The sequence below is a fragment of the Sabethes cyaneus genome, chromosome 3, assembly GCF_943734655.1.
Source record: "Sabethes cyaneus chromosome 3, idSabCyanKW18_F2, whole genome shotgun sequence".
NCBI classification, from domain to species: Eukaryota; Metazoa; Arthropoda; class Insecta; order Diptera; family Culicidae; genus Sabethes; species Sabethes cyaneus.
Window position 1 is genome coordinate 160,745,029 of NC_071355.1, and position 20,152 is coordinate 160,765,180.

A 20,152-nucleotide genomic window follows, 5' to 3' on the forward strand; every position below is an offset into this window, starting at 1 on the left:
TAGAAACCTTACTGCAATCCAGTGTTGTGCCAACCTGCAGAAGAAAGAGAATTACTGCAGCCAACTGAACAACGAGAAAATCCCGAAGGGATGCATTTAGCTCCAATTGGGCCACTTCAACGCGAAGTTTGGCTCAAACAACGCGGATCTTGAACCCGTCTTAGGACGCTAGAGCCTAGGAGAAATGAGCAAAAACGATTAGCTGTTTACAGAGGCCCTTATTCTGCGGAGTGGATGACATGACACGGTAAATCATGATTTGCCGCCGTTAGCGTTTCGTTCGGCGTTAGTCGTCTCGAATCGGATGATATTGGGGTTTCAAAACGGACCATTCGTGGCATGTGACTCGATTCACAGAACGTCGAAATAAATACGACTGTCAATGCGGCGAAATTTGGCTTCTCACGTCACTTGCCCTAGCAGAATAGACCCCAGAGATTCATTGGTGGATCGCTCTTCCCTTATAGCCACACGTAAGTTGGAGCAGTTTTTTGATATTCCGCAACAAGCGCAGCGCCGAATTTGCATCCGATCATCATCGCCAGAATACGTCGTAGTCACAGTCACAGTCAGGAGAAAGTTGGAAGTAGATCATTACGAAATTGCCGAACAACTTGAATCTCGAACCTCGAACCTGCCAGAACCTCGAACCGAACCAGATAGAATAATCAAAGATCGACTAGTGGAGAGAAGCGAACTAAGACACAACTGCCCGTCGAAGATGCGCCGAACTCGATAAGGCTGTTAAACAAACTTGCAGACGGGACAAGAGAGCCTGGACTTATTCACTAAGCGAAGAAAGACAAACCACCCACCAATTGTGATATCCGATTGTTGTCGATAGGCGAGAATGAGAAGATCCATGAACGCTGGCGCCAAAGGTACAACTTGCTTACTTGCTTAAATGGCTTGGCATCCTAAGACAAAGCCTGTTGAACAAGGGTTCTCCAATTAACTCGATGGTGGGCTACCGCGCTCTCCAATTACTCGGACACCGAGTACTCTCCGCCGGATCTCGCTCCATCTGGTCTAGCCATTTTGCTCGCTGCGCTCCTGGGCGTCTTGTTCCTACCGGATTTGAGGCAAACACCATCTTTGCAGGGTAGTTACGGCATTTGTATCTGTCCGGCTTAAACCACCTTTTGGATACTGGGTGCGCCACAGAGCTGTGCGAGCTCATGGTTCATCGTTTGCCTCCATAACCCCGTTCTTCTGTACGCCGCCAAAGATCGTACATAGCACTCGTCTTTTGAAAACTCCGAGCGTTCGCAGGTCCTCCTCGAGCATTGTCCGTGTTTCAAGCCCGCAGGGAACAACCGGTCTGATAAGGGTCTTGTACAGGGTGCACTTTGTACAGGGTCTGCTCGACCGCAAGGGTACAACTGTTGTGGAGAATTCAACGACTTCTATAAAACATAAGTTGAATCCCAGTGTCTTATTTTAGCTTGGTGGCTGGAAGATATTTTTTGCACCAGCACTTTGAAATAGTTTCTTGTTTAACATTGCAAACCCTCCCATCCAGTTTCTATAAAGTGCCTATTACTATATGCACACGGAGTGTCATCTCTTATACAAAATGGTAAAAAATGTTTGGTACGATCTACGTGAGATAGTAAATGATTCTGGTTGTATTTACTGTTCTGAATTCTATTTTTGCAATTTGTCAAAAAATGTACCACTTCGTTTGCACGCAACTAAATCTCATTATTCGCCATCATTGTGATCTGCTAAAAACGGTTTAATTTGCATTCCAGCTAATGCCAGTATTGTGTCTAGATAAACCTGTCGCAAATAGTTCATATATTCCGAGTAGGGTGGCACACAAACATACAAACACGCATACATTTTTTGTTATTTCTCTCCGCGATTCTTCATTTTATCTTAAAGTGGTTTCACATGTTTCAATCAAACTATAGTTTTCCGATTCTTTTTCTTCATCCGGTATTCTTCCGTTTTGTGTTCACTTGTTGCTCAACTGTTTCTACTACACCCTTACACGATGTGTCCACTACTAGTATTCAAATCTTACCTCTTATAAATTATTAGTGCTTACTTTTTTTTTCTTTCGATTCTCGTGTTGTGTTCTCTACTGATAAACTTTAAACACTACATTCAGCATAAAATCCTTTCCGCCCGATAAAATACATTCACTTCTTCACCGTCACTGTACTCGATTTTTCTTTGTTTATCTCGCTGCTCGAACTGTTCCTTACCATACGATCAATCCAATCCGGAAAACGAATTAAAAAATTCAAAATATAATGCAGAAATGTAGTAACTATTCTGTTTCTTCGCTTCTCACACGTCGGTTACCTAACCTTCCAAATACGAGTTCATTGAAAACGAATTTCAGCAGCTTAATCGCCTCTTTCTCTATACCGCGTAGAAAATTTGAGTAGTTTGAAAAAAAAAATCATGAACAATAATAAATCAACAAATTTCATACATGCCGTCACGCGTCAATCCGTAAAATAGATATTAATGTAATATTCTGCGTCTTATAAATTAGTAGTAAAAAGTAGGTAATAAAAAGGGGACACCATTTTACTTTTCTATGAAACAACCACACACGAACTCATGCCAATAGGACTGTTTTTGCTAAATCTTTTTAGAAGCAATCATCAACGCAAAACGACAATCAAACATTCTCTGGAGGCCTTTAAACTTTAATAATAAACTTTTCTGTATATGTAACTGGGGATTCAGTTTATTCTCAGCTGCGGAAAGCTGTAACGGCTTTGACCCATTTTCCTATTCTGTATCTTGATTCTTTTTCTTGTATTGTAGTCGAGTGTTTCGCGCTATTGATAATATTCTCTAGACAATTACTGTTATGCAGCATGAATAATCAGTGTGTATATTTTGAACGTATTCCGTGTTTATTGTAGTTAAAAAAGCAAAAATAAATTCTTTTGAATGGAAAGAAGCTTAATGCAAAATGCTACCTCTTCGCAAACTACTCTCTGCTGCTTTCTAAACGTCTTGTTTCAACTCTAACTTTTTATTTTTGATCTCATGACAACAACTTAAATTCTTTAATCTTACTCATCCTGCATTTCCTCCGGCAGTTCATGCGGATTGATCATTCCAGGCACCGTCATCAGAATTCGCCTCTTTTCATCCTGCGCCTTTTTCAACTCGGTTTCACGCTCTTCCAAATATAGATCGGAATCATCATCGCCGGTGACCTCCTTTAAATGTACAGATCGGAAATGTAACGGTTGCACTTTATTAATTGTATAAATGTACGATTGTTACCTTTATCTGGATAAGGAAATCCCTTAAATGCTCTTTAAATGCGTGCACATCCTGATCAAGGTTGAACAAGCCGGTGACGAAGATTTTGATCTGGTTGTCGGTTAGATGACTGAAGGCGGACTTGAGCAGCGTCGCAACGTATTCCTGAATATTCAGCACGTTGTCGGCCGACGGTCCCAGACTGGCAGTGATGCGTCCTGCTTCCACCAGTGAAAACATGTACGCCAGGATGGTTGCATGGTTCTGCAAACTGGCCGTATGCGAGGTGTCCGTCACTACCGAGAAAATCTGCATCAAGATATCGGTGAAGTACGTCTGGTAGAAGCTCTGCGCCGCCTGTGGGTGCTGCTCCAAGTTCTGTAGCATCTGTGGATCGAATGAAAAAAAGTTTTCGAATTTTAATACAATCATACAAGGGTATGAAGAGGCGAGGTGGGAGTAAATATCGGTATATGGTATTTCTAACGCAACCTTGTTTTAGTTAAAATTTAAATCTATATCTACTTGTAGTTAAAACATTTGCGGTTATCAAGTTTTTTTGTTATGTGGTATCACGTTTTACGAAAAATTACAGCAGAAACACAGCCAAATAATTAGGGTCTTGCGAGATTAAAGACGGCATTTTTCAACATGTCCTAAAAATGTAATAGGCAAATAACTCGATCCGGATCAGACAAATATCCATCGTTGACAAAAATCAATCACACTAAGCATAATAAAAATAAGCTGTCTGCTGCAGAGTTTTGATTTTATTTGCAGAAAAAATTAAGTTTACGAAACTTGTTGAGAAGGTGAATCGCAAGAGACGTGACCTGGGGACTATAATTCCCATAATGAGCAACCGGGACCAAGCTGAAGTTATTCTTTATGCACTGATTATGCATAGGTATTAAATTTTATGCTTGAAACACAGCGCATTCGTACTCACAGTTGGTACTTCACTGATGTATCCCTACGATCATTCTCTAGTCGATTGGAAACCCCTGATCGCGTTTTTCCTGCCAGCGGCCTAGTCATTCTGGTCCTATGCTAGGATGTGGTACGATGTTCTTCCAACCCGTTATGGCAGTCAAGTACACGCAACATAGTCGCTTTGATACCCCTCCAGCTTTGTCCCACTCTTCTAACTCAAAAGCTCTGTTTCGTCCTCATCGTCTGTTTCGTCCCAAATTTGATCCTGAAGTCAAATCATCGCTCACCGGCATGCACTACAGTTGGCGTGATGGAAACCCCGGAGCCATCCACCATGGTCGAATTATTGGAACCAGTGTTCGACAGTCGTCCCGGTCCTCTGTATGTGAGTGAAAGGTGATAGTGTCTTCTAACCTACAACACCTACATTCTAGCAGCCCTACGTCGCATCCTGGTGTTCATAGTGCAGAAGCGCGGACATACCAACAGAACGATCGTGACTTCAGACAACCACATGTTTTATCTCCCAACGTGATACTGAGACGCACTGTAGTTGGCATTATGGACGCCTTCAACCTCCCCATCGCATCGACATGATTGTGAGGAACGTGCTGCTCGAGCCAAAGATGCTGATACCTGATACCCCATCGCAGTGGAACCATTGCAGCCAGCGATCAACAAACGTCATGGTCCTGCATGCGAGTGTAGTGAACGGGGTTTCTGAAACCGCCTGTCAGGCAAGTTTGATATTGATTATCCCAGCCCATTGTTGATCCATTCTTCGCTTCCAGCTTATCGCCGTTGAACCTCCCAAAACTTCATCCCATCCACGTCTATTACCAAAACCAGCTAGCATGTAGCATGTGACGACGAGTACGTTCGTTACGAAGTCTTTCGCTGTGATCGAAGTGTGCACAACAACCGCAAAGCTACGAGAGGCGGCGAGTTTTGATTGCGGTCCATCGCCATTTGACGGACTTCAATATTTGAAAACGCCGATTGGTGGTCCGTTGAGCAAGTATGGGTGAATGTTAAACTCTCGCACGGTAGACTATTCTTGAGCGCAATCTATTCACCTCCTGATCGCACCCGAGACCCTAATATTCTGAATGCATATATTAATTTTGTTAATGAACTAGTATCGATGGTATCGATAGCATCTACCTAGCAATAAATGGCGTGTTGTCAAGATGACGCACCACTATCAGAAGTGATCGTCGTTGCTTGACTAATAGCCTTTGTCCAGCCTGGTGATGCACTCCGAATGAAATATTGTTCTCCATATACCAGGGTTCTAACACCCCTCTGTCGAAGAATCTTAATCCTTTTAATATAAATTCTGGACATCGGCGTCTCAGGTGTTTCGGGTCTCCTTTTTCTATGCCACCGAAGCGACATATACTATATCATCTTGAAGTTTTCCCATAACCTTCAGATGATAGCGGCGCGGACAATGCCCTTTTATAATAAAGACCAGCACGTTGCTGTATTAGTTCCGCTCACACTTATCCGATCGCCAGCTAAAGATCTCTCGACCATCTCTCAGGATCGTACATTGTTCATTCGAAAATCTCACAAGGCACCCATCTCGGTGCTTCAATATTCCTTATCTACTTCAATGACGTCAACTTCCTGCTTAAAAGTCCGCGACTCTTGTTGCAGACAACCTTAAGTTGTACTCAAAAGAGAATTTGAGAATTTGTCCGACGCCGCTGTCCTTCAGGAGGAATTATCGACTTTTGCGAAATGGTGTGTCGACAACCCTTTGCTGCTAAATCCCAACAGGTGCGAAGTCATCAGATTTCCTAGAAGTTGAGCTCATTCGCCTTTTACTACAGGCTGTCAAATAACCATTAAGTTGCGAAAATGCGTCAAGGATCTAGGAATACTGCTCGATCTGGGCAAACAGCATATCGCGTTCATCGTCTACAAAGCCTGGAGAAGCTTTGGGTTCACCATGCGCATCGGCAGGAACATTAATGATGTTTACTGCTTGAAAACCCTTATTTTGCATTTGTGCATTGGTCTGCTTCAATCTAGAATATTGCGCACCAGTTTGGAGTCCCTACTATCAAAATGGAGTTAGCCGAATCGGGTCAGGGCAGCGAAAATTGATTCGTTTTGCTCTTCGGAGGCTTCCGTGGAATAATCCATTTCAACTGCCAAGCCACGCTACGTCGTAATTCCGTACACACGTAATTTTCTATCAAATGAATTTATCAGCAACATTTTTGTAAACCTATAGTTAAATAGGGAAATACACGACTAAAATATATTTAAGTCGTGGTGAAATGATGGATCGGATTCTTTTTTTTTTCAAAAGGACATAAGTGAAAATGTAAACAAACCGAGTGAGAGTTATTCTCTGCATGTGAATATAACAAAATAAACTCAGATGATCTATATGAAGATCCACGATCACGGAGCTTTGTATTCGCGAATAAACATGTCTTTTCATGACGCGCAAAACGCTATAAAGGATTAATCACAGGCATTCATATAGTACTAGAATGATACTTTTTGTTTGTTATCTCAATCCAATTTTGATGGTACTGTTTTTCAATTTAATCAAGTTAAAAAATCTCAGAATCTCAGAGAATTTCATGAAGATCTTCTATGTTAGTTTAAATGTCCTAGATTTGCTTTGCTAGCAAATTCTTCACGCTTGTCCACCAAAATCGAATTGATTAAAATATTGCACCAAGTGTTTTTGTATCAAAATTAAACAACAAATATTAAAAAAAAAAGTGAATTCTTATTAACCATTGCTGCAATCATTCGTATACAGTCCTAAATTATAAGAGTACACCATTCTAAACAATCAATCACTATCATTCCCTTTACGATTATTCAGTTCATGCTCACCAAACATTTGGAACCACACTTAAGATCATCCGCAAGCACGCTATAGACTCTCTACTTCTAACTCGCAGATATTCTTTCTTTTATTCCACAAGGCTTCTACGCAAGGGACACTCAAGGTGGAGTCAAAATCGCAAAGGTAATCTTGAAAAAATGGTCCGTTTTTGCAGACTGAAAGGAAAAAAGGAATCGAGTCATTGGGATCTAATCTGCCACCGCTACTCATTCGTTCACACTCAACCATATTTGTCGGACGGACCGGTACGATTCTCTATTTGTCCTACCTGCATTAGAATGTTCAATCCGGTGTCGGCAACGTTGCGCATCGTATGTTTGAAAGCCCACACTATAGAATCGAACACCAGCTTGAATTGATTCGGCGGAATGCTCAAGAATGCCTTGAAGCAGTGCGTATTAACGGCCTGCAGCAGCTCGTAAAAGTTGGTCCGATGCTGCGGATAATCCTCGAAGTTTTTATTGATCATGTCTAATGTGCAGTCGAATACGGCGTCGAAGATTTTGGGGATCTCCGGCGTGATGACAGCCTGCAACTTGTTCACAATCGAAGCCATCGTGCTCAACACCAACGGTTCTCGGGCATTCGGCACTTTCGTACGCTGTTGTATACAATAGAAAAGGATATTATTAGAATAGGTAATTGTGGTACTTGATTCAACACAATGTGTCCGAATTGCATCATACCTGATAATCAAATAACACAGTTTCCAACAACGGTGGAATGAAATTCTCCATCACCATTTGTGAATCATTCGATTTCGACACCCATTCGGAGATAAGGGTCAGGGTTTCCTTTTTCACAACGTGCATCGCCTTAATCAGTGGTTGGTTATTGATGGCTAACCCATTCAAAGCGATCGCCTGAGTAATATTCTCCGACATGATTTTGTACACGTTCAACATATCGAGATAGATACGACCAAGCTGTGAAACATAGGCATGCCCGAGAGCCTTGCATGCCCTTACATTGGTCTTTAGTATACTACCGAGCTGCTTGACGGCGGCCATGTCCTTCAGGATGTCAACATTTTTCGTAGCTTGCGAAATAATTTCGTCCCACACCTGAAACAAATCTGTCAGTACCAAATTTCTTTAAAAAAATATTTCTGTTGCTCAAATTACCTGATTAGGCAGCATCATATACTTTTCGATCAAAATATTTTGCTGGACCTGATCGACTTGGGCGGAAATCATGTAACCGACGGCTTCATAGAAAGTGTGTACCTTGAAGAAAAAAAAAATGAAAATCATTTACCCGCGTCATAGATAAAAGACAGATCCTACTTGTTGTGGTTGCAGGTCGCAGATAATCGTGCTCATGGTGGCAAGGATTTCCTCAATAAAAGTACACGATTCATTGGGTTGCAGCTGGACAAAGTGACGCCTGCATTTCAGAGCAATCTTGATGAAAGTGTCGCACGCCATATCCTGTACACCGTCATGCGTCTCATGCATGAACTCGAATAATTTATTTACAACCGTCTTCAAGAATTTCCAATGGGCGCGCAGAAAACGAGGATACTGGCCAACCACATACATAATATTCGATGCTATGATTGCTTTGTTGTCTTTACCTACGAGATTTATTACATGCGTGAATTGATGAAATATCAAAAAGGAAATACTACTACAACTAGCTCTAACCTTTCTTGTGTTCACAAAGACCTAGCAACTCCTTAATAACGGTTACCAAAAACCGCTTTTCGTCATCTTCGAAAAATGCGCCGGAAATCGAACCAATCGCCCAGCAGAGGGTGTTCAAATTTTTCCACGTGAACTCGGTTCCATTTACCTGATGGCATAGCTTCTCCGTCATGATACGCTCGGTGTCAGCGTAATCGAGATGTGTCAGATAGACAAGCGTTTCACGCATATTCTTGTACAAATTAATACTATTAGTGTCCTTCATAAATTCTCGCACTACCTCGCCGTTTTCGTTTTCAACGACAAGCACCTCCTCCGGCTTCGCCATTCGGGATATCATTATGTAGCGAACCTTGGACAGAATTTTGGCGTAGAATGTACGACGTTGGCTTGAACTATACGATTCTTTGTACAATTCGGATGCAAGGCTGTTCCAATACTCTAAGCAAATTTTGAATATTTCGACATCATCCACTTCAGAAATCATTACCAGATAGCCGAGCGCTTTAAGCACCGTGTCCATTGTTTCCCTTTTCTCCACCAAAGCCGAATGTACCCTCAAAAAGGTGCACAAAAACATGGCTAAGTTTTGAACAAAGCACTGCTCATCATCGGAGCCGTTCATGTAAATTTGGTTCATGTTGGTGCAGGCCGGAATCATGTTATCGAACTGCTCCATAGTTTGCTTGAACATTGCTACGAAAATATGTCCGTAATTAGCCAGCTGCAGACCGGCAATCTCCGAGAGACATTTCAGCGTGATGTTACGGAACATCGGTATCGTCAGAAAGCGGCAGACCAGCATATCGATCAGCTTTGTCTCAAATATATACCCCAGTGGAATCCAGTTCAAAAACTTCAGCAACGTTTCCAGTGTGGCCGAAATCAGTGGAGCATTTAATGAGTTTTCTAATACAAACTGACACAGCTGGAAAACCTGAGAAAATTCCGAGCACATGGTATCTTTCAGATGTTTTGCCTTGGTCTGAGTAATTTGTCCGGAACAGAAATCGAACACTTCCTCGCTAAGTAACTTCAAAATAATCATGTTGTTTTGGCAAAGGGTTTCGTTTGTTTTCGATGCTCCAACAATGTCGCTGATGAAAGTTTCCCAATTATTCGGCCATTCGCGTTTCAAGATCTGCACCAGGATGATGTTCAGTTTGTTTAGGTAAACTTTGTTTGCTTCCATTACCGTAGCATCCTGCGAAGTTTTGATAATCAATCCGACGACATACTTCTTAATTCCCTCGCACTGATTTCTGGGCAGAATTTTCCAACGAGTCTTGATCACCTCTTCAAGAATCTGCAGGGCGTAGAACTTAGTCTGCTGATTTTGAGAGAATTCCAGTATACTATCGACTCTGGTCCACGCATCCGGATGTTCCTTCAACGTGGTCAACACATTCTGAGCCAGTCGCAGTTGTTCTCCGGTACTGTTATACAAACATTCGACGACGCTGTCCAGCAAGCCAATATCCAGCTTTTGGGAAAAATCCAACAATTTGTTGGCTTCCTCCATACGAATCATTACCATGGACATCTCTATCCGAACTTAGGTACGGTAGTCAATAGCTAAGATAGCAGCGATCGCATGCACGCACTCAGTTCCGTGTTTACAAACTAAATGGTATTATAAAACAATACAATTACAATCGGCTTTTCACTCTTTTTTGCTCTTGACTTGTCGCATTCGTTCGATTCTACCGTTCGTGCTCGTTTATTCCATCTCTCACATCACTCGCACGCTCGCAGACGTTGTTTCGTTGATGACGTTCACTCACATTGATTGTCCTTTCAGCTTAGCTTAGCACTTTCGCTTCTCCGGCGGTGATAGAAGCACACGACTCGTGGATACCAGCACACTTCGCACTTTTCAGAAGTTATTCACGAGTGACGCACAGAAACGAACACTGGCAACCCTTCTCAAATTCTATCCACACTCTCGCAAACTCACACTCCCGAATTCTCTATCAGCACACAGTGCCACGCGCGCGCAATGTTATTCCTGCTTCCGTATCCTCTCCAACGTCCGTTTGCCTAGATCAACGGATATGGTTAAAGATGAAACTTCTTACACCTTACACGACTCCAGTAGATCTCCTCAGTTATACCAAACGCATCAACATTCAACAATCCTGTAGAAAAAAGAGGAAAATCTTTATTTAGCAGCTGTAGCACGAAACCAACTTTAATCTGAAACATAAATTACAATGCGCCGTACAAGTAGCAAGATGCTACTCTGCTTCAATATCTTCGTGTGTCTGATGCGAACTTGTGCAACTAACTGATCGTGTGCCCGTAAGATTGTTGAGGAGAATGAACAACCTGACGACTACCGGCATCCTAACTTAACGCCGATACTAAACATTAATTGAACATAGTCATGCTCCAAGGAACCTAGTCGAATTACAGCACAGTTATTGACATAATCATGAATTAAAGGAACATGCACCAACAAAAAAAACTTTCCTTAAACTTATACATTGCGAAGGCAAACATTTCAAGAGTAGGCACAATATGAATTTGGATAAACGCACTGCCCTTGAAAAAACTCCATCATCAAATATTGCTCGAGAACATCCTCTTATCGATGCGCTAATTGCTCGGGTAAAGGTGTGTAACGGATATTTCAGTCAATACCATACGTAGTTCAGCGAACATCCGCCAAGCCTTACTTGCACGAAGATTTACCGACATCTCATAGTCACACAAAGGAGTCAAGCTAACGATGGAAGTTTACTGTAGTGTTTTTGCCGAGAAGTTTCGGAAGCATTGATGGATAATGCACTGATTATGAAAAAGCGGAGTAAACTTAATCTATGTACATACACTCAATTCTTTTTTTTTTTCATGGATTTCTTTGCACGACTATTTTTGCACGGTTTCTCGCAATAACACGGTTTTTCGAAAATTTCGCCAACAACAGTTGTACACCCAATTCTTTTTTTACATGAATTTTTTTACGCGGAATTTTTTTTGCACGATTTCTCGTAATAACAGTTTATTTTTACACGGTTTCTCGAAATAACACGGTTTATTTTTGCATGACTTTTTTTGCACGGCACGCATCCCCCGTGTAAAAAAAGAATTTTGTGTATATTTAAAAACGATACTTAAGCACCGCGTACGTCAAAACCGTCCTCCTCGGCTGAACATCGGGTAGCTAGACAACCCGCAATCTGCCGAGAAATACGCGCGAATACTGGATGAAGCACTGCCTTCTTCCGAAGAGTTAGGTGCTTCAAACCTCGGGGACGATTGGAGTAGAAAACGCTCGGCCATCGGAGAGGCCGCTACGGCGGCACTAGTTAAAGAGCCCCGAATTATAGAAAATGATATGTTTGATCAGGAATGCCAATAAGCGGTGAAGAAAAAATGGCTTGGAAAAATTGTCTGAGCATTGCCACTAGAAAGAACCTGGTCAAATACCGACGAGCAGGGAATCAGTTGGCTACGATTCTGCGGAGTAAAAAACGCCAAAAGAGGACAGAGATTGTGAAGAATTAGAACTTTTCCGAGATGAATGAAACTCGTAAAGGCTACACATCGAAATCCAAACCCTAAAACGAGCGCGTGGTGGTCGACAGGTGGAAGCGGTTTTTCGATAAGCACCTTAAAGACGAACTTGCAGAAGTAGGTGGAGCGGAAGTTAACCCAGGAGTGTCCTTGAAAGATCCAATGCCCCAGCACCTTTAAGGGGGCATAGTACTTTTTCAATTTAAAAAAATCGAAATTTTTTTTATTGATTATTTCGAAAGATTAACATTTTGACCATATGTGTTTCAAGTCATTTCGATGAATTCCAAAAATTGACAAAGTTACAGCTATTTGTACCGCGCATGTCTGGAGCGATTACACAGCGAATAAAAACTTCAATGTCGTTTTTCTCGAAACCAGGTTTTAAAAGTCGGTACCATAAATATCTCAAGAACGGCTGAAGCAATTCTCATGATTCTTTTTTTGTTTCAAAGCTAACAAAATTATCTAGTGTTTGACCCATCCTTTTTTCGATATTACAATTTTTGTATTTTTAAGAAATGTTTAAAGTCAATTTTTTCGGCTAAAAACCTTACTTTTATGTTTGAATGTCCGCCATTTTGTTATGCGTTCGAATTTTAAAAAAAGGATGGGTCAAACACGAAATAATTTAATATTCTTTCATGTCGTTTTGGAATTTTTCAATTCGGATAAGCCCCCCAGCGCCAATCCATGGTACCGCAAATCATGTTTTTTCCGAATGATCATGTTCAAGGAGCCGTAGGGGAGAGGGGAAGAGGTTCACATATGCAAACAAAACTGCAAATATTAGTATAAAGTGCAATGTTTAGCAAGCAATAAACCCGAATCGATTCGCTTTTCGCGTTATCGAGAAAAAAATATTTGAAATAAGGCAAAAAATATGGTGTAAAAAGTACTATGCCCCCTTAAGCCGAGAAGTTCAAGAAGTCAAATTTCGGGTTGCTAAAGATCAACACAACAACTCAGGCGACTGCTATACACTGGATTATTTCCAAGATGTGGAAGAAGCTAGAGAATGAATGGATGGTGTGGTTTGGCCCATACACAAAAAGGGTGATCACTCGACTACTAAAAATATTGCTGCATAACGCTGGTAGACGCCTCCTACAAGGTACTCTTCAAGATCCTGTTGCGCCGGGTGTCATCGATAGCACAGGGTTTCGTAGGGGTCGCACAACTACGGACCAATTTTTTACCATCCGGTAGATCTTGCAGAAATGTCGGGTGTCAATGTGTCCACGCATCACATCTTTATTGATTTCAAAGCAGCAAACAATACAATCGATCGAGACCAACTATGGCAGAGCACAAACACTGTTTTCGGATAACTGACGCGACAGAGTGATATTCTATCTTGGGTTTTTTGAAAAATTCAATTTTCAAGGTTATTTAGGGGTCATTCCCTCTCAAGTGATCATACCCGTTGTAGTTGACCACATCCGATTTCAACCAAATTTGGTATAATTGCTCATTCCGACCCCACCTTCATTTTCCCAAAGTTTTGTACGGGTTGATCAATCCCCCTTGCAGTGACGCTTCTCCATTTTTCCCAGATTTTCGAAAATACTCATTTTTCACTGCATGTCACCGGAAGGGGGATTGTTCAATCCATACAAAACTTAGATAAATTAAATGTGGGGTCGGAATAGGCAATTATATCGAATTTGGTTGAAATCGGAGGTGGTCGATTACAACGAATATGATCTCTTGAGAGGGGATGACCCCGAAATAACCTTGAAAATTGAATTTTTCAAAAAACCCAAGATAGAATATTTTAAGACCTTCTCTAAATTAATCGTTTTGATTAATACTAACATCCTGTGAAAAAAATCTGAGGTGCATGTGAGTTAACTAATAAGTACCTTCGGACATAGCGTGCGCTGTTCAATATCGCTCTTGAGTGGGTGATCCGACGAGCTAGCATCGAAATGAGAAACGATTTTTACCTAGCGTCTCAACTCTGAGGTTTTGCATATGATTTTGATATCATAGCCAGAAACTGTGCGACGGCGGAGGCAATCTACACCAGACTGAAAGCGGAGTCTAAAATTCGGGTGGAAATAAATGCGTCGAAGATCAAATGCATGAAAGGAAGAGGCTCAAAGGACGGTAACCATTAACGGCGACGGACTAGATGTGGTAGATGAGTTCCTTTATTTTGGGATCGCTGGTGACGGCGGAAAATACTAATAAGTAGATCCAGCGGGGCGTTCAAGCGGAAAACTTTGCCCTTTGTAAAATGCTACGATCAAGAAGCATACACCGCTGTACGAAGCTGACAATGTACAAAACCCTTATTAGATCGGTATTTTTTTATGGAAGTGAAACCGTGACGCTGCTCACGGAAGACATGCGCACCCTTACCGTGTTGGAGTAGATTTAGCGAATTACAAACTGAATGCGGTGTGGCCGAGGCGAAGGAATCACGAGCTACACGCACTACTTGGAGAGATTCCCATCGTACATGTTGTGAAAGTCGGTAGGATACGGTGGGCCGAATACATCGTAAGGAATCCTCAATATTTCCTAACCGCTAAGATGATTCGCGATATTCAATTTTCACGTAAGGAACGACAATGTTCTCCAGAAGTACAGTCGGAAAAACAAGGGCACCGAAATGAGCTTGATCTCAGGCTATAAAATTACATGAAACAGTTTGGTTGTTATGCTTAACTCTCTCTGTCTCATGATAGCACAGGTGCTCCATAACTTCCAATAATAAAATTGGCCGATAAAATTTTTAGGGCATCAAATATGGATATTTTGATTTCATAACGTAGCATAAACATTGTTTTACAAGCTGAATAGTTTTGTTTCACGAATTGCTTATTAATAGCTTTTTCACATGATCAAAAATTATAAACTACCAAAACTCCCCTGGGACAGAGAGAGTTAAGGGGGCCTACTCTAGAAAGCTCAACGTTGTGTTTTTGTCTTGATCTTTGTAATGAGGTCAGACATTTAATTAATTCTTTATAACGATAAGTTTTTACAATCAACGAAGGGAACGGTAGAAGAAAGCAATTTTATTTATTTTTACTTGATCCGTCATCCGATTTATAGTCTTAAGGATAGATGATTAGAGTGGGAAAAGCCGCTTTGAGTAAACACCATATTGGCATCATTATTGAAAGCGTTATAAAAACCCAGTATCTTTTGTCTGCAACATAAAACAATTTAACGTTTAAAACATGGAGGATAAATAACATAATCATCTTAGATAAAATAACATAACACACAATCACACACAAAATTCATTGAAGAAGTAAACTGTTCCCACGCCGATTATATTCCAGAGCCATGTGGCGAATTGGTTCATTAAGGCCGTAGTTTGGTGATGGCTTCAAAAGTAATAATTTTAGGCTGATCAAACGCTTTTATAGCTCATTTTATTCAACCTATAGCTGAACAATGGTTTAGTTTTAGAAATAAAAACCTTTTTTTCAGCTCTTAAATAACTAAATCTCGTGATTTTACCAAGCTACGGGCTTGTTAATGCTGTTTTCGAAGCTGTAATGAAGCCTAATAGAGGCTTTTGCACGCTTTTAGATAGTCAATTTGTGTAAAGCTGTCAATTCTATTTTTAGAACGAGAAATAGTTTTGCAATTCTTTTCCAGTCGTTTAATCATTATCTCGTCAGTCTTTATGGCTGCATAATCCATTTTTAAATTTAAAAAAATGGAGTGAGTCATTTTTTAATTATTTTGCTACGGCATCGTATGCTATATTTTTACTTTCGAATGACTTTAAATCATATATGCAGCAAGCTAATTAAAAATGCATGTCGTCTTTCTTTTGGGAATCGAGAGTAGAATCAATATATATAGAATGCCAGTGTCGCTGTTTTTCTACAGGACTCATGGTGGTAAACATGGTGCTAATAATCTGTATCAAGTCTGTGAATCGGGAGCTTCATTGTCAAAGTTGCTCATTGTTATTTATCTGTTCTTTATCTGTGCGCTGGTTGGTGCTGTCATCAGTGCGCTCATCGCTGTGTTTTCATGCCAGTGAAATGTTTTTAAACGTTCTTTTTCTTTCGTCCGGATGAATTGAATCCCACAACTGCGCCCTTTTGCACCGATTTTTTCAGAAATTTGAAGCAAGCCTTGGAAGCAAGCGAAGTTTCCAATCACATTACTTGGCAGCCATAATTGAAATTTTAAACTGGTTGTCAAAGTTTGACAATGAGATTCCCCTTTTGATGAATCTCAGGCACACACATATGCATATATAATGTATATACATTATCTGAGCATGTGTGATGTTTACCACGCGCACTGCAGCGACACTGGCATTCTATATATATTGATTATACTGAATTGAGCCGCCATATTTTGATCCTTAAGTACTCACTGTATGTTCCGTTACAAAGCTAGCGACTAAACTGTCAGCAAGAGATACCTGAGCTTGTTTTGTTTTGCTGTCCGTTCTCCCTGCACTCGCCAGTGGCTGAGGCGAGTCGAGTTGCTCGACGTGATTTACAGAATGGGGCCCATATGCAAAATTCTATGATCTGACAGTTTGTGAGCTGTGGGCGCATCGCATTGGATATCATGACGTCATGCTTTTTTGGATGCGCGTTTTGAGTTCTTTTGGATACAAAGGATTTATCTTCGCTGATCTATGTTTACTCTACTCTTAACACTTTAACACCATTGAGCAGCTTTAAATTAAAGTAGTTTGAAATTTGTGAGTATAATGAAGGAATCTACTGGTGTATAAAGCCACTTTAACACTTTTAAGCAGCCGTAAAACGGTTTGATGTTTATGGCTGTTTAGAAACGAATTGTTTAGCAGAAAAATCCGCTATTAAACTTGCTTATCAGCTTTTGGTACAAAGCTGATTTGGAAAACTTAAAGTAGCCTAAACATCGCTTGTTTAAACACCATTTAAGTGCTTACTTGATGCTGCTTTGGTGGCCCCAAATCAATCCGTAAACAGCAATTCATCTACCGTTGTTACTTGGGCATGCCTGATTGCTCTATGATGATAAATCACATATCCTTAGTTATTAATCCCGCTAATGTCTACATCATTTTTAGCATCGAGAAATTTACTAAAATGACCGTCGTGGCAATATGTCACATGGTCCCGGAGCAAGGATGGGAAATCAGTGAGTAGGCATGAGGTTTATCATAATCTGTACAGATCACGACAAAGTATTTTTCACTTACAAGTAGTGATGTCAATGAATCTGAATCTGATCACTCCTCTGATCTTGATCGCTAGAAGCGATTTTTTAAATCGCTGTCCCGGAGTAATAGCAGTGTTCCTTGGGGGACCGTAACGAACATGACAAAAACCTAGCTAACCAATTTTTGTTATGCTTGCGTGTTTAGATTCATAATGTTAGCTGTATATGTTGACTATTATTTGCCATCAAACAATCGTATTCAGAAATAAACTTGTTTTTTGTTTGATAAGATGCAACAATCTATGTGTACGTACATCCTCATCCAGGGATGGCACGATCACTTTGACAAAGTTTTATATGGGACATTTGTAGAATTAGTTATTACCTACAATTTTACCGAATAAAGTTTTGCTGTATCTTTTTTAGTTACGGCGCTACAATCACAAACTATAGTTTGTGCTACAATGCTAGAAACTCGTTGACTAAATGAACGTTCACTTAGTCACTAAAGAGGTACTAACATTGTAGAACCGTAAATACAAGAGATATAGCAATACTTTATTCAGAAAAGTTGTAGATAATAACTAGTTCTTCAATCGTCCCATATATAACTTTTTCAAATTTTGCGTGACTGAGACGGTACTGTCAAATGAATGTGAATTGAGTTAAAGTGATTGTGCCATCCCTGTCCCCATCCACTTGACTAAATCGACTAAAACAAACTTTTATTCAATTCGATATTTTTGAAGAAAAACATAGATTGAAATGTGATATTGGCAGCCCTGCCAACAGAAACTGCATGGAAAATAAAACAGCCACAGCATTACTTAGCTACTCATCTGTCTTTAGCTTTTTTTTACAAAATGCTGTCTCGTTACAAATGAGAAAAAATATGTACTGGATGATAGTGTTTTCTCACTATGCTTAGACAAATACCGTTCCCATTGGTCACTGATGAATACACTTATGAATCTGAACAAAGCAATAAACATACTGAAAAATAAACGAATCTATCGTTTGCTGGAATCATCCAATGCAATCGGATCCATCTTCTTTATTATGCTTGATGGATTCTTGCTGGACTGCAAATACATAATCATCGTGCGCTTTATCAGGCACGACAGAATCTACAATTCGTCTTTTTCATTGTATTTTCCGAGCTCTGGATTTCAAGTATCTACGTGAAAAACGCACAATTGAGAGTATTGAAGTGGAAGTCTATCCAAAAAGCCATGATTTAACCTCAAAAACCATTTTTACTTGCCTTTACCTGAAGTTGACAGGCAATAGGCTAAAGCTATTTTAATTTCATGGCATGATTTCGAGAATATATTTAGCATCAGGGATTACAAGTATCGGACTCCTGGAGCAATGTTATTCCCGGAGTTCGATAATCTGACAGCCCCATTTCGTATTTTGAAGATTTTGAATCGCGAGTATAATCTCTATCCTCTATGCTAAATGACCTAACCTACATTGAAACGAACACAGTCCAACGACCAAACGGATGACAAATGATGAGCCGTGAGAAAACAGCCGTGAGCAACAAGGAGCAGATCCAGAAGAAAAAACGACGTCAAAAGGACGCAATTACGTATTACATGCCAATGCAGATGTCCATTTTTCTGTTTCCCTCCTTCATCCACGGACACTTCCGTTGAATTTAGACCATCCTAAGCAAGTTTTCACACAAATTTCTGTGTCTTAAAGTGGCGTTCCCTGCTGGGCAATTGTTTATGGTGAAATTCCACACCCGCGAAGATGTTCCGCATCAGGCGAGACAGACATTGAACCAGCAGTAGCACATTTTTTCAAAACACATTTTTCGCATCGTACGCGTACTGTTTCCGAAAAACTTCACTGTTCTCGAGCAATTTACTGATAAGCGTATGCAAAAATTATATTTTATGCTATTTTGCACTCGAAATAACTTGAAAAATACCGAAAATTTTCCTTACTTTTCCAATCGTGACAAAGTCAACAAGAACGCATTCACTCACACATAGCAATCGTTCACTTCTCTTCGAGAGTTCACATTACAAGATCGCTGTGATGCTTTCCAGCTTGATGCCTCTAGCTGACTCTGTGTTCGCAGTTGCACTCGTTTTACTCGTCCGCCGATTAATAATCGAAGAAACGCAAAAAATCGTAAAATTTCCTATGGCCGACGCGACCAAAGATTCAACTAGGTAGCATGAAAAAAGTAAAGATAGAGTTTATTTCTTCTCTTTTTGGCAAACAGAGAAGATATGCTATAGTGACGTTAAATAAAATGACTAACACCAATGAAACCGTTTGTAGAAGTGAACTATAAAACGTAATCCTTGTATCGCTACCGACCCGACAATTTCAGCCGTTTCAGCGCGAATGAAACTACCAGGGGGTGCGCCAGTACTAATTATTACTTAAGGGATTATTTATATACTACGTAACCGAGCTTCGAATGCAAAACCACAGAGAACAGACTACCAGGTAACTGACGAGAAGTATGTAAAAAGTTTTTATGTAATCAACGAGTAATCCTGCGATGGAGGACCCATCGAGATGTAAGTAGCAAACTAAAACTATATGTTTTAGTAGCAAACTAAAACATATTCAATATGTGAAACCACAGAGAACAGACATCCATTCAGGAACAAATTTTTCGGGAATTCTTGGATAAAATTTCAAATTAAAATCACCTAATATGCTAGCGTCACCACCACTATAGTTTCCCAACTAAATGATTCTTTTGATTTGCACACTGACAACGTTTGGCTCCTCTGGCGCTAGTATATATGGACTAAAAGCGTTATGCTTG

General features: G+C 40.4%; 1 protein-coding gene across 3 annotated transcripts; it reads right to left on the reverse strand.

Moving 5' to 3' along the window:
- Positions 1-1,598: 1,598 nt before the first annotated feature.
- On the reverse strand, positions 1,599-19,509 carry LOC128742073 (exportin-1). Of its 3 annotated transcripts, XM_053838281.1 has the most exons (9): positions 19,311-19,509; positions 10,479-10,832; positions 8,695-10,317; positions 8,335-8,624; positions 8,173-8,274; positions 7,735-8,112; positions 7,317-7,649; positions 3,259-3,624; positions 1,599-3,191 (listed from the first exon to the last, which is right to left on the reverse strand). In XM_053838281.1, the coding sequence occupies exons 3-9, from the start codon at positions 10,235-10,237 to the stop codon at positions 3,042-3,044; spliced, it is 3,162 nt and encodes a 1,053-aa protein (XP_053694256.1). In that variant the 5' UTR covers positions 10,238-10,317; positions 10,479-10,832; positions 19,311-19,509; the 3' UTR covers positions 1,599-3,041. The 3 variants fall into 3 exon arrangements, with proteins under 3 accessions (XP_053694256.1, XP_053694255.1, XP_053694254.1); XM_053838280.1 differs by having other exon boundaries at positions 8,695-10,832; positions 19,353-19,509; XM_053838279.1 differs by having other exon boundaries at positions 8,695-10,832.
- Positions 19,510-20,152: the final 643 nt, after the last annotated feature.